The following is a 12,862-nucleotide window of genomic DNA, read 5'->3' as shown; positions in this document are numbered from 1 at the left end:
CTGTTTTTCCCTTTGTGTTCCTTTCTCCATGCTGCAGTCATTGAGCTGGGAGAAGTCGACCTGAACTGTCCTTCCAACTGCCAGATTCATAATACCCATTTCTTTGGAACTGACAAACAGATAATAAGGAGAGGGCAAGCCTTCAGCTTCTATGCTCGCTTCCAAAATCGGGAATGGGATGACTCCGTGGACCAGGCTATTTTCACCGTGGAGACAGGTAGTCACTCTCAAACTCTGTAGTCTTTCCCAGTCCTTTGCTGGTAAGTAGTATTTCCCATAGTCTTCAGTGGCAAGTAGTATCTACTCATTCATCTTCTGTGTGAAGAGGCTACCTGCCCCTAGCTCAGGCAGTTCGGCTAACATGTAAGGCTTTCTCACTCTGCTACAGAAGTGGCAAGTGAAAAAGAAATCCACCCTTGGGAGCTTTGCATTGCAAAAGACAGCTAAGCAAATTACTTGCTTTTTACATGTGCTTTATTTAGTCTGATTGTAGTTGTATTTATTTTCCTGAAAAGGCCTCAGACCCTGTGAATCAAATGAGACAAAATGTACCTTCCCAATGGGCAGATGTCTAGATCAAACCTGTTGGAGTGCTTCCTACAAAGTTCATCAGCCAAAATGCATCAATATCAGCGTGTTTCCTCCCTCCAATGCCTGCATTGGCCGTTATATTCTCAATATGCAAATCACATCTTGTGGTCACACCTATCAGCGATGTCTTGGAGATTTTTATGTCCTTTTTAACCCTTGGTGTGCAGGTAAGAACTCTAGTGATCAGATAGTTTTAAGAAAAATGCTAGTGATGAGTAAAATGAATATATTTATTACTTAGCTGGTGAGGGGTGGAGTCACAGAAATAATGAGAAACAGGAAGGGATTTTGTTTTGTTATTTTTCAGTTCTTCCTCCAAGTTTAAGAGTGTCTTAAGCTGGTGTTTTGATTTGGTTTCTTAATGGTAATAGGGATGTAGTGTAATTTCCCTCCCCCCAGTTTCACAGTGGCTTGACAGGACAAAGAGCATTGGGAGCAAACTGAAATACAGGAGTTTTCCTCTGAACATCAGGAAACACTTTTTTACTGTGAAGGTGACTGAGCCCTGGCACAGGTTGTGCAGAGAGGCTGTGGAATCTCCATCCTTGGAGATATTCAAAAGGCACCTGGACATGGTCTTGGGTAGTTAGCTTCAAGTGTCCTTGCTTGAGCAGGAGGGTTGTATGAAACAACCTCCAGAAGTCCCTTCCAACATCAACCATTCTGTGAATTCTGTGGTATCACCATGAAATAATACAGTAGAAATACAAATTAAATTCTGTAGATCTGGTTCTGGTAACAAGCAATTTTGGACCTTGCAGAAATCATTACATGGCAAATATGCACATTGTCTGTGGTTTTGATTGGACCAAAATCAGATACCCAAAGCTAAGTGCACAGTATTTGACTCCTAGAACAGCTTAGTGTGAAGATAAATTGCAAGCTCTGTAATTCAGGTCTACTACAGCAGGGGAGACTTAATAAAGATAATATCTGCTTGTAAGTAGAAATGAATTGTCTGTGAACATTTAAAAATCCTGCACCCTTGAACATGTTTAAAAGTATAAATCAAAAATAGGTAGGAAAAGAAAGGGATCCAGTGAAATAGGAGATACAGAAGTGCTAGAAATGTACGTATTGTGACTGATATCTCTGCATCTTTTCCAGATGACCCTGTATATATGGACAACCAGGCCCATAGAGAAGAATATGTTCTGAATGAACATGGGATATTGTATGAAGGAGTTCACAAGCATATTACCTCTCGACCATGGCATTTTGGACAGGTACTTTCTGAAGACTTGTTTAGAAGTAGATGTCATCCATATGCAGATAAATGAATTGTTATCCATATATTTTCAGAAATGCATGCTATGTTATGGAGTGCGAAAGCTTTTTAGGACTAGTCCAGAATATGCATGCACAAAACAAAATGTTTGAACATATCACTGTAGCCCACACAACTGGAAGGAAGTCTTCTATAGTAAAATTAAGAAAACTGCAGCATGTTCTTGGAAAAGGTGAAGCAGAATATTGTTCTGCTGAAGGAAAATTATTCCATTGGTCAAACATAAACAAGAATGACACGTTTTTCCCTTTGGTTTTCCTTCAGGAAGATAGACAAAACTACGCATACCACTAGGAGCTATGCTTGATTAAAAAAAAAAAAAAAAAAGACAGGGGAGGAGAGAGGGCAGCTCATATGCATGAAAAAACCTAGATTATTGACAAGAAAGAAACTTTATCAATGTCAGAATACCAGGATACCTGAGTTAACTTCTCTTTCCTCAGTTTGAAGATGGGATTCTGGATATCTGCTTGAAGATCCTAGACATGGGTGCAAGTTACCATCATGGCTCTGATCGTGACCATTGCTGGCGCAATGATCCTGTGCATGTCAGCATGGTGGTAAATCATATGGTAAGACGTCTAGTGGTGTGTGACCTCTGAATAGATTGGGTCACACTTCATTAAATTATAGAAGGACAAATTGCACTGTATGCAATGCAGTGCGATCTAACACAATATGAGTAGCAGGGAAAATCCTTTCTGTGCTCAGACTCACAGGAAAAACTAACTTGTAACACTAATCTCTGATGATTTTGTGATATGCTTAGGATGTGAAGACACAGTCAGGTATTTGAAAAAGTTGTTTTTCTTTTCTCTTTCTAGATAAGCAGCCATACCACTAACAGTATCATGAAGATTCCAGAAAACAATGATTACCTGAAAGGAACAAAACCATTCTCCTGGAATGGAAGTGTCCCTATTCTTCAGCAGTGGTACAATGGCAGATGCAGGCCAGTCAGATATGGGTACTGTGGGTCTCTTGCTTCAGTAATGTGCACAGGTATGATATTTCAGTCTGCCCTTAGCTAGTTATCCAAAAACGAAGAGAGAAATCCAGGATCAAAAACCTCTGACCTTAAAAGCTACCAGAAGAATATATTACTCATAAGCATTTTACTATAAAAGAAATGGAATATATTTATCTTCTTATGGTAAGGCATGGCTCCTAACATAGTGTTTATTATCAACCTATTGCTTTCTTATACAGTGTGAAGAAAAGCAGTACTGTTTTTTCTGTGACCTTTATACCATGCAGCTCTCAATACTGCATCTTTTATTAAAACACAGATCAAGTGCAGCATCATTGAGCTGAAATTTATCCTCTGGGTGAGGTTTGAAGGATGAGAAAAAAATGCTGTCATGAAGAGGAAGAAGACTTCTAGCAATGTCTCCTCCAAAATATAAAAGCAGCAGGCTACTATCTTTTTTTACTGCAAAGGATAATAGTGAACTAAACTCTACAGACAAAAAATTAGAGTTCTAAATTTATACCACTTATTTTTTGAACCTGCTTCTACATTGAAGAAAATGGTTGATATTCTGTAGTTGAATCTTTACGTACTACAGTCTGTTCAAAAAAAAAAAAAAAAGTGTTTTATTAATGCAGGATCAGATTTATTATTTTTGAACTTACAACAGATCCGGTTTTGTTGTTGTGTTGTTGTTTGGTTTTTTTTTTTTTTTTGTTTTTTTTTTTTTTAAAGCTAGAAGAGTAACAAGGCATGCCTTTCTGCTAGGCTCTCTTCAGATTACTTTTCAACCACTAAAAAGTTTCAAAGACAGAATCAATGCGCTGCAAATATTGCCTCCTATCTGTTGTGTTTCTATAGTTGCAGAGTACAATATAGGAAAATTATTTATAAAATAAGTGAAGTATTTGGTTGATTAGTTAATCATTAATATTTTTTTTCCTTGCAGTGATGAGGTGTTTGGGAATTCCAAGCCGTGTTGTCACGAACTTCTGTTTTCCATGCTCAATTGAGAATCCCCTTGGTATCAATGAAATTTTTGATTGTACTGGAAAAAACCTGTGTGGTAAAGACAAGCTATGGTAAATAAGAAATAAATAAGCTTTTTTGGGTTTGTCAAAATTAAGTGATAAAAAGACTAGTAAAAATCTAACAAATCAGTGTCTTATTCTTTGGCATGGCAAGGCTGTTCAGTTTCCTAATAATGTATTTCAAAAACATAAAATTACTGACGAGTCAGTCTGCTCAATATACATTTTCAAAAAAGATTAAAAAACCCACACTTGTGAGAATAAGGTCATCAGTCTTAGTAGCTGTAAAAATATTAAGTAGATCATGAAATGCAAGGGAAAATTTATCACAAATTAAGACTATTATCTTCAGTCATAATCACTTGGTTGAGAATTATGTTGTCTTCTTGAGGCTCCTTATCATGGATTGCTTCATTCTTGTAAACCTTTCAATTCACGTTCATATAACTATGACATTATCACTTATCAGAGCAGAATTTTGAATTTTTACCCTTGATCTGTATGTTCATATTTTCACTACTCCAGAATTTTTTTTGAATCCAAGTCTGATCTGTGAGAGCTTTTAATGAATTTTCTGCCCTTTCACATGTCAAAAATATGAGGTCAAACTGAAATACGGAGAGAACAACGATCTTATTTTAGCACAAAAGACTGAAGGGTTTATTCTTTGTTAAGCCATTAAAAAGAATACTAAGACAGTGAGTGATTTTCCTCTAAAGAACAGGAAGAAAATGATAGGAAAATAAACTACTTAAACAAAACAACTGTGCTGGTACGTTATCAACTGAAAAACAAAAAGGGCTATAAGAATGTTTTGCAATCAGGTCTGCAGAGTTCTGGAACAAATTTCCAGTCTGAGTGATATAAAGCAAAACAAACAACTCCTGTCCCCAAACATCATTAACAGTGCTAAGATATAGAGAGTCTTCAGCTGATTAAAAGGTTATCTCTGACATGGTTTTCCTCCATCATAAAACACTGAACTGGATGATCTAGGAGATGTCTTTAATGCTATATATTCCTTCATCCTACAGGCGTTATCACTGCTGGAATGAATCTTGGATGGCTCGCAGAGACCTAAATCAATGCTGTGGTGATTGGCAGTGTCTGGATCCAACACCTTTGGAAACGGGCAGAGGTAACTGCTTACTATAACTGTAACTGTTTTCAAAAACTTATGTTGTTGTGTTTCTCTACTATTCAGGTTACAACCTATTATAACATTTTTGTTATCTGACTTAGGTTTAGCTTGCAGCGGTCCTACATGGGTTCGAAGCATCAGAGAAGGGGAATTGGACTTGGACTACGATGGTCATCATATGTTTTCTCGAGTAAATTCGAACTATGTTGGCTGGCTTTCCCAAAACAATGCCAAAAAAACGAAATTTTTCTGCGACACTTGGCCATGTGGACAACATCTAATCACCAAGAGTGTTGGCAGTGAGCAATTCGAAGATATCACTGGGGCTTACAAGTATGAACTAGGTATGATGAAAAGTCATTAAATGAGTTAGAGGAAAATTTAAATGCTAATTATATAAAATTATCAGTGTAATCTATCCTGTGTTAAAATGAGTAGAACAATTTGAATTTCTCTTTTTTAGAGAAAGAGGAAGATGCCTTTCTGTCCAAAGATCTTGATTCTTAAACTTCTAAATGCATTGAGATGATTCAAACAAAGCACACAGTAATTGCATCCATTTAGGCTAGGCTAGGCTAGGCTATTTCAGTTGGAAGGGATTTACAACGATCATCTCGTCTAGCTGCCTGAGCATTTCAGGGCTGACTAAAAGTTAAAGCATATTATTAAGGGCATTGTCCAAATGCCTCCTAAACACTGACAAGCATGGGCCATCAACCACCCCTCTAGGAAGCCTGTTCCAGTATTGACCACCCTCTAGGTAAAGAAATGTTTCCTAATTTCAGGACTGAACCTCCCCTGATTCAGCTTTAAGCCATTCCCATGTATCCTGTCATGGGATCCCAGGGAGAAGAGCTCAGCACCTCTCTACTTCTCCACCTCAGAAAGCTGTAGAGAGCAGTGAGTTCACCCCTCAGACTTTTCTCCAAACTAGACAAACCCTAAGTCCTCACAGGACTTACCTTCCAGCCCTTGAAATATGCACATGTTTTAGTCTCACCTGTAAAGTAGTTTAAAAAATTAGCAGACTTTAGACAATCTAAAATCCCCAAATTCTTTTAAACCCAGGATGAACTTCTTACTTGTTGCTTCTTGCACAAGGTCTGTCAGAAAATATGCTTACTTACAAAATTCTTGCATTATTAGGATATTCTGCCATTCTTACTTTGGGCTACTAATTACTGATTTTCATCTTTCGGTACTAGGTAGGAGTTCAACCAGCAAAATTGCCTAAAGAAATGAAAAGTGGATCACAGCTGATTGTAAAATTGCAAGCTCTGCAGTTTTGTTTGAATGTGAATGAAAAAGAAAACAATTGGTAGTTTCTTTGTTTGAATGGTGTATTTTACCTTTTGAAAGACATGATAGCATTTCATATTCACCCTATACCTTATAAAGAGCTATATTTTGAGTTTTGCACTAACCATAACTTTTGAAATTTACATTACTTTTAAAATTTATCTAATTAGAGTAAAATATTTTATTAATGTTTTTCTGAGATATTTATTATCTTCTATGTATTCAGACTACCATATTTTGTGTTTTGTTATCTGGTGGATTTGTTCTACACCAAGACACTACATTAGCTTCCAGGAAGGAGGAGAAATAAATTTAATTATCTTTATTATTTGGGTAGATATGACTTCTTGGGCCTCCAGCAAATTCATTATCTTCGTCAACAGGTTCTGTGAAAAACAAAGAAGCTTATTACCGGGCTTACAGAAGAATTCACCCAGGCTACTGCAATGCTTCCAACTGTCATATTGAGAGAGAGTTATCATCCCTGAAAAACCCATTTTTGAGTGACTCTGGTATTAACATGAGGTTGAAGATGGCTAACTGCCCAATGTACGGTGAAGATGTTCAGCTGCACTGGGTGCTTGAAAATTTGCGTAGTGAGAACAAAAACCTGAAGTTTAATTTGTGCGCACAAATAATAACCTACAGTGGTTGCCCAATGGATCAATTTTGGAAAGACAGTGTGAATGTCACATTAGGTCCAAGGGAAGGTAAGAAGGTGAATTTGTCTAATACCCTTTTGTCCACTGTTCTTTCCAGGAGATAGTTTGGGTTTTAGGATTAGTGGAGACTTCCTAATAGTGGTGGGAAGTGAAATGAATATAATGTTGAATATTGACAGCTAAATTCACTTTAGACTGATCACTCAAAAATCAACACAGTGTCAATACTACATGTACATTGACAGGTAAATCATAGTCTTTCCTTAATTTCTCAAGGCTTAGAGATTCTTACGATCGTTTAAAAACTTGTTTCCACTAAAAGTTCAATTCTGGATTCTATATTCAATACAAAGATAAAGATGCAGCTGTCTATCAGAAAAGCAATTTCTTTCCTTTGGCCAGAGGATATTAGCCAGTGTAAAATACTTGTTTTGAACACTAAAGTAATTATTTCTACATATAACATATGCTGGGCAGTGCAAAGGTGTATCAGAACATAAACACTTGTTTTCATGGTTAATATCTTTTTCTGGAAGAAAAATGATCCCTTTAATTAAAACACATCATTATAAGATGAAATTTAATACTTGATACTAACATTCTGTTTTACCAAGCTTTAATTCGACTACATTTGAATTATTGCTTTAAGAATTACACTGGAATAGAACATTTCCAAATTTTGAATAATAATAATAAACCAACCTCCTTGTAAATGCACTGATATAGTTCTATTAACTGAAAACTGTGAAGCTGGTTGTTGAAAGTAGCTATGTATCACCCTAAGCCAGAAAAAATAATGTCTGTTTTTAAAGATGCTGGGATAACTTAACATTTAATTAAACCATTGTAAGTGCCAGTTAAACTTTAGGAGGAAAGAAAGTGGAAATATTAACCAAAAAATCAGAAAAAAAATAATTAAAATAAATTTTTTTTACAGTGACAAAAATTCCACTCTGTATATCGTATAGTCAATATGGACCTTATCTCTGTGATCACAACATTATGAAAGTAGTTGCTGTCTCAGACCCAGAGTGTGGAGAAGTTCTGATGGTGAGCAGGGATATCGTGATCAACAGGCCACCTGTTATTGTAAAGGTAAAAACCTTTAATTATGGGATCTGTGATCTAAGGAGCAGACTTAGGGACTTTTACTGGCCACTTCTTAGGTACATTCTTGATAAACCTGAAATTCTTTCTTTTTCTATTTTCTTTTATGGTATTTTTTATTTGAGCAAGATTAGTGTGATTTTAGATGTGTAACAGAGTTGACTTAGATTGATGTCTAGAGATCATCAAAGTAAATCAGAAACATGTATGAATAATCCTTTTATTTTTCTTTTTTTTTATTACATTTTATTTACTTGATTGTTAATTTTGTAAGGGTTACAAAACATGAAATGTGTTTGTTTATTTTCTGACTAGCTACTGAGCCAGCCCAGGCTGAAAGTACCATGTACTGCAGAGATCTCCTTCTGCAATCCTCTCCAGGAAGACATGAAGAACTGTGTAATGACATTAGAAGGCTGTGGTTTATTCAAAGAGCCGATGACCATTGAGTAAGATCATCCATTATTTAAATAGGGATAATATTGGGGGTTAACTAAAGTATGCTAGATCAGAGCAGGTTTTGAGGAAGACAGTAGTTCTGATATTTTTGTATTTAGGACCTGAACAGGACTTTTATCCTCTTATTACTTTGAGACTCCATTAAAAGCATCACTCCTCTTGAAACTGATGGATCATTTAGAGCTCTCAAGATATGCTGCTGCTTCATTTTTCTCAAGATTTAATTTAAGTGTGTGTTTCAAATTTCTGTCTGAAAGGGAATGCACTCTTTTCTTTATAAGAAATTCTAGCTGGGTTCTCCATCCTTTATAATCCTATTGAGTTTATAATAGAATTCCTCTAAATATTCATGAACTAGCACCACATACGTGAACAATTAGAAAATGACAGTGAGAAATAGTAATATGCATTCTAAGCTCATAACACGTTAATCACAGGAAGCTGGAAACTTCCAGGATGCTATAACATCCTAGGAAAAGTAGCTGTTCATTAATATGCATTGCCCTTCTTCATGACAGGAACTGACAGAAGTATGACTAGTTTTGAGGGAAGCAATTAGGAATTGTTCTCACTGAATAATAATGAGTTTGATTCCACAAAGCTGCCCAATCCAACATAGACTGCTGAAAATGGGAAGCAGTAAATACACCTTTGAGGCAGAAAGGTGCTAAGTTTTTGAATTCAAGAGATTATTGTGAATGAGTTTCCAGTTCCAATTATAGAACTGACTGCGGGAGTTTTCCAAATCATCTTTTGGGACAGAAGTGGTTACCACGCTTTCCAAAACCTGAATGTGGGTTTTTTTTTGGAGGAAGGCAAGAAAAACAAAGCTGTCATAATAGTTTGTCTCTGAAAACATGTTGTAGCAAATCAAACCGAATTGTGTACATTTATCCTGTAGCATTTCAGGTCTCTGAGCTACCCAAGTTCCTAATTCTTTTCCTTCTCTCTGTCCAGTTTGGGAACGCTGGCATCCAACCAACAGGCACGGACCATCGTGGAGTTCACACCTTACAGGCTTGGCAGCCACCGTCTCCTGGCCAATTTTGGATGCCACAAGTTTGCCTATTGCAAGGGATGCACCAAGGCTGAAGTGTGTTGCCCCACCGGCCAGAATGGCACCCTGCCCGTCAGCCAGAATGGGTCGCTCCCGGTGTGTGAGAATGGCTCCCTCCCCATGAACAGCTCTGGGCCTGTCCCTGTGGCGGACCCTACGTTCAACTCCATGTGTGAATATATATGTATCCCAGTGTGCAACCCAAACTGCAGTGCCGGGGGCCAGCCTGTTTATGACTTCGTGTACCTCCCTGCAGGCCATCCCTTATGCAACTCCATCTGCAACCAAGGTTTCAATCCAAGCGTCAATCCTGGTTTTGACCTGGGATGCGATCCTGGCTTCCGTGTCATATGCGAGACTGTGCCTCCAGCTACATGCACCTCAATGCCTCCGTCCATGTATGGCTCCATGCCTGCCCCAACATCCAACCCAGTGTGCCCCCCTATGCCTCACGTGGTGTTTGAGACAGGCCCTGCTCCCTCACACCCGCCTGGAGGTGGAGGGGGACCAATGTCCTACTCTGTCTCTGTCCCCGCCAATAATGCGGTGAGTGCCCTGCTGACACACTTCATGGCTGGCTCCAGTCCTACTGTGGCAACCCAGGCCGTCCCTGCCCATATGTCTGCTCCGCCATCCCACCCTGTGTGCTCTCCAGTAGTCCACACCGTCGGCAGTCCAATGCCAGCACCGGCTCCTGTTTCAGTGCCTGCTGCCTCTGTCTCACACGTCGTCTGTGGCTCCGCGCCCTCTCCCACCGCCCAGCCTCCATGTGGCCCAATGGCCACTGTGCCCTCCCAACCCCTGAGCGCCCCAGTAGCCCATGGCATGTGCTCCCCAGGCCCTGGCCCAGCAGCTTCCCCCGTGCCCCGTTCTACCACCCGTAGCACCACCCCAACGGGGCTGCAGATGGGGAGCACCCCGGTGGCCCACTCACTGTACTCCGCAGCCCCCCGCCCTGTGGGACCCCCAGCATCCCACTCACTGTGCTCTCCGGCCTCCCGCCCAGTGGGGCCCCCGGCAGCCCACTCACTGTGCTCCCCCACCTCTGTCTCGCTGGGGGCCGTGGGGGGCCGCCCCGCCAGCGTGCCTGCCGCTCGCCCCGAGGACTCATCGGCAGCCTGCCTCCCATGCTCCCCGGCGCCACGGCCCGTGGCAGCTGCCACAGCCCGCTCTCTCTACACCCCCACCTCTCGCTCGGTCTCACGGGTCATGGGCACCCCAGGGTCCCGCTCAGTGTGCGGCCCTCAATGGGGTCCCTCCTGTGACACCACCACTCGCTTGGGCTCCCAATCCACGTGGGGACCCACCTCCCGCTCAGCATGGAGCCTCGTGGGGCACTCGGGCTACTCCCACTTGTCCCGCACTGCCTATGGCGCGCTCACGCGCCCTCCATACAGCTCCCTGTCCCGCTCCTCCTACAACACCTTGTCCCGTTCTGCCTACACCACCCTACCCCGCTCCACCTCTGCCTATGCAACCCTGCCCCGCTCGGGGTCGCGCCCCTCTGGCAGCACACTGCCCCAGGTGGCGTCCCGCACGCCCTGGAGCCCCGAGAGGAGCAGTCTCACCTACTTCAAACGCAAATACCTGTAACGGAGAGAAACCTGGGGAAAAGCCAAAGCCAGTGAATTAAAGCCTGTGTGCAGATGCTTTGAAAGAGGTTAGAAATAGGGTGATGGAAAGCAGCGTGTGTAGTCCTGAGTATTTATCCACGCATTTGAGATGTGCCAGAAAACAGGCTGCTAACCGACTGCTGAGGGATGCATTTGATGTAATACTTGTACGTCTTGAGATACGGTATGGTGGAAGTGACAAATGAACATGCTCCCTGTGGAGCCATGGTGACAATAGTTGCACAGTGCAGGTAATCAGACTTACTTGCTTGGTCAAGCTGTTTTATAAATGATGTGCTTTCACTCTCTCTTGTCTTGATTTCTTGCAATGTGTATTTCTCACATCTCCCTAGGCTACAGCACGCGTTGCAAATCTCTCTCCCTGCATAAAATGTGCTGTCCTTGGAATGCTGCAAAGAGGTGGCAGCAGACCTCCTTACATCTTGTCTAACAGACACTGGGCCTCCGAGGCCCGGTATTGTGGCTCAGGTCAGTTCTGCATGCACTCATATTTTCTTAGTTAGGAGGCAATGAAAACTCTGGAGGTCATGGAGTAACTAAATTGTTACAAATCAACTGAAGAGTTGGGTTTTTTTTAAATGTAATTATAATAAATTTAGGGTTACTACTCTTGATGCATTACAGTTCCAGTATCAGCAGTCCAAAGGTTAGATTAGAAAGGCCGCAAAACTCAATGAATGATTAATACCAATTTATTGGTTTTCACAACAGAATGTTTTTCGTGTAGTATGTTCCAAAATTTTTCTCATATATATTGTATGCAATTAGATTCATGGGGAAGCTCTAAATTCCAAGTCTGTACCTTTTTGATTCAATATAGCTAGGAAACTTCTGTCCCCAGATCTGAACTAGAGAAGAAAGTATGATGTTATCTCTTCTTTCCAACACCCAGGCCTCCCAACTGAAAGGTTAAGAATGAAATGTATGAAAGGTGAATGAAAATGTATTACGTCTTCTTCCGATAACTGATACTGTTTCAATTATAACCTTCTCCCAGAGTTTTAGGAATCAAAATCATACATTGTTGTAATGGAACTGCCCCCGAAATTTTGGATTTGCTCACAAGGATATTGGATTTACTGACAACATCTCCCATCCTTCCCTTATTTTCCTCTAGTGCTCCATTATTTTTAGTAGCAAGTGTTAGTAGGGATTTGTGGTAAGATAATTTTGCTGGTGCTGCATAATCTTCAGTCATGTAGCAATAGTATTTCAGTAGTATCACTGTAGTTCACACCCCTATGCTCTGTGATGAGATTGAGTAACCTTCTGGGTATTTATAAAAGGTGTGGTGTCAGATGGTAGCTATGAACATGCCAACACAATCAACACTACATAGTAATTCTGAGTACGGTAGAAGAAATATTTGCCTGCATATTGTAGTAGGGTGGTCATAACTCAGTGACTTGTTTTTTACAGTTTCAATAGTCTCTGTTAGGTATTTGCTGATAATTTCTTTGCCTGACTGACAATAAAAATAGAAAATTAAAAACTACCTATAATTCTGTTGTTTTGGTATCTCTTTCAGTAATGCTTCTTCAAAAGTAGGGAATCAATCTCTCCAGATGCGCTGGAATATGAAATCTTCCTTCCACTCCATTTCTGTGATATTTCCTTTTCCTT

At 40.3% G+C, this 12,862-nt stretch overlaps 1 protein-coding gene across 1 annotated transcript; it reads left to right on the top strand.

The window, feature by feature from the left end:
• The first annotated feature begins 559 nt into the window (after nt 1-559).
• On the top strand, nt 560-11,198 carry LOC141956668 (protein-glutamine gamma-glutamyltransferase 5-like). The gene is made up of 11 exons (XM_074897473.1): nt 560-758; nt 1,699-1,817; nt 2,323-2,451; nt 2,704-2,881; nt 3,799-3,931; nt 4,915-5,018; nt 5,123-5,365; nt 6,704-7,030; nt 7,920-8,077; nt 8,405-8,538; nt 9,506-11,198. The coding sequence occupies exons 1-11, from the start codon at nt 560-562 to the stop codon at nt 11,196-11,198; spliced, it is 3,417 nt and encodes a 1,138-aa protein (XP_074753574.1).
• Nucleotides 11,199-12,862: the final 1,664 nt, after the last annotated feature.

Source organism: Athene noctua, chromosome 2 (assembly GCF_965140245.1).
Source record: "Athene noctua chromosome 2, bAthNoc1.hap1.1, whole genome shotgun sequence".
Lineage (NCBI taxonomy): Eukaryota > Metazoa > Chordata > Aves > Strigiformes > Strigidae > Athene > Athene noctua.
Note: the sequence above shows the minus strand (reverse complement) of the source record. Positions and strands in the feature narration are given on the sequence as shown.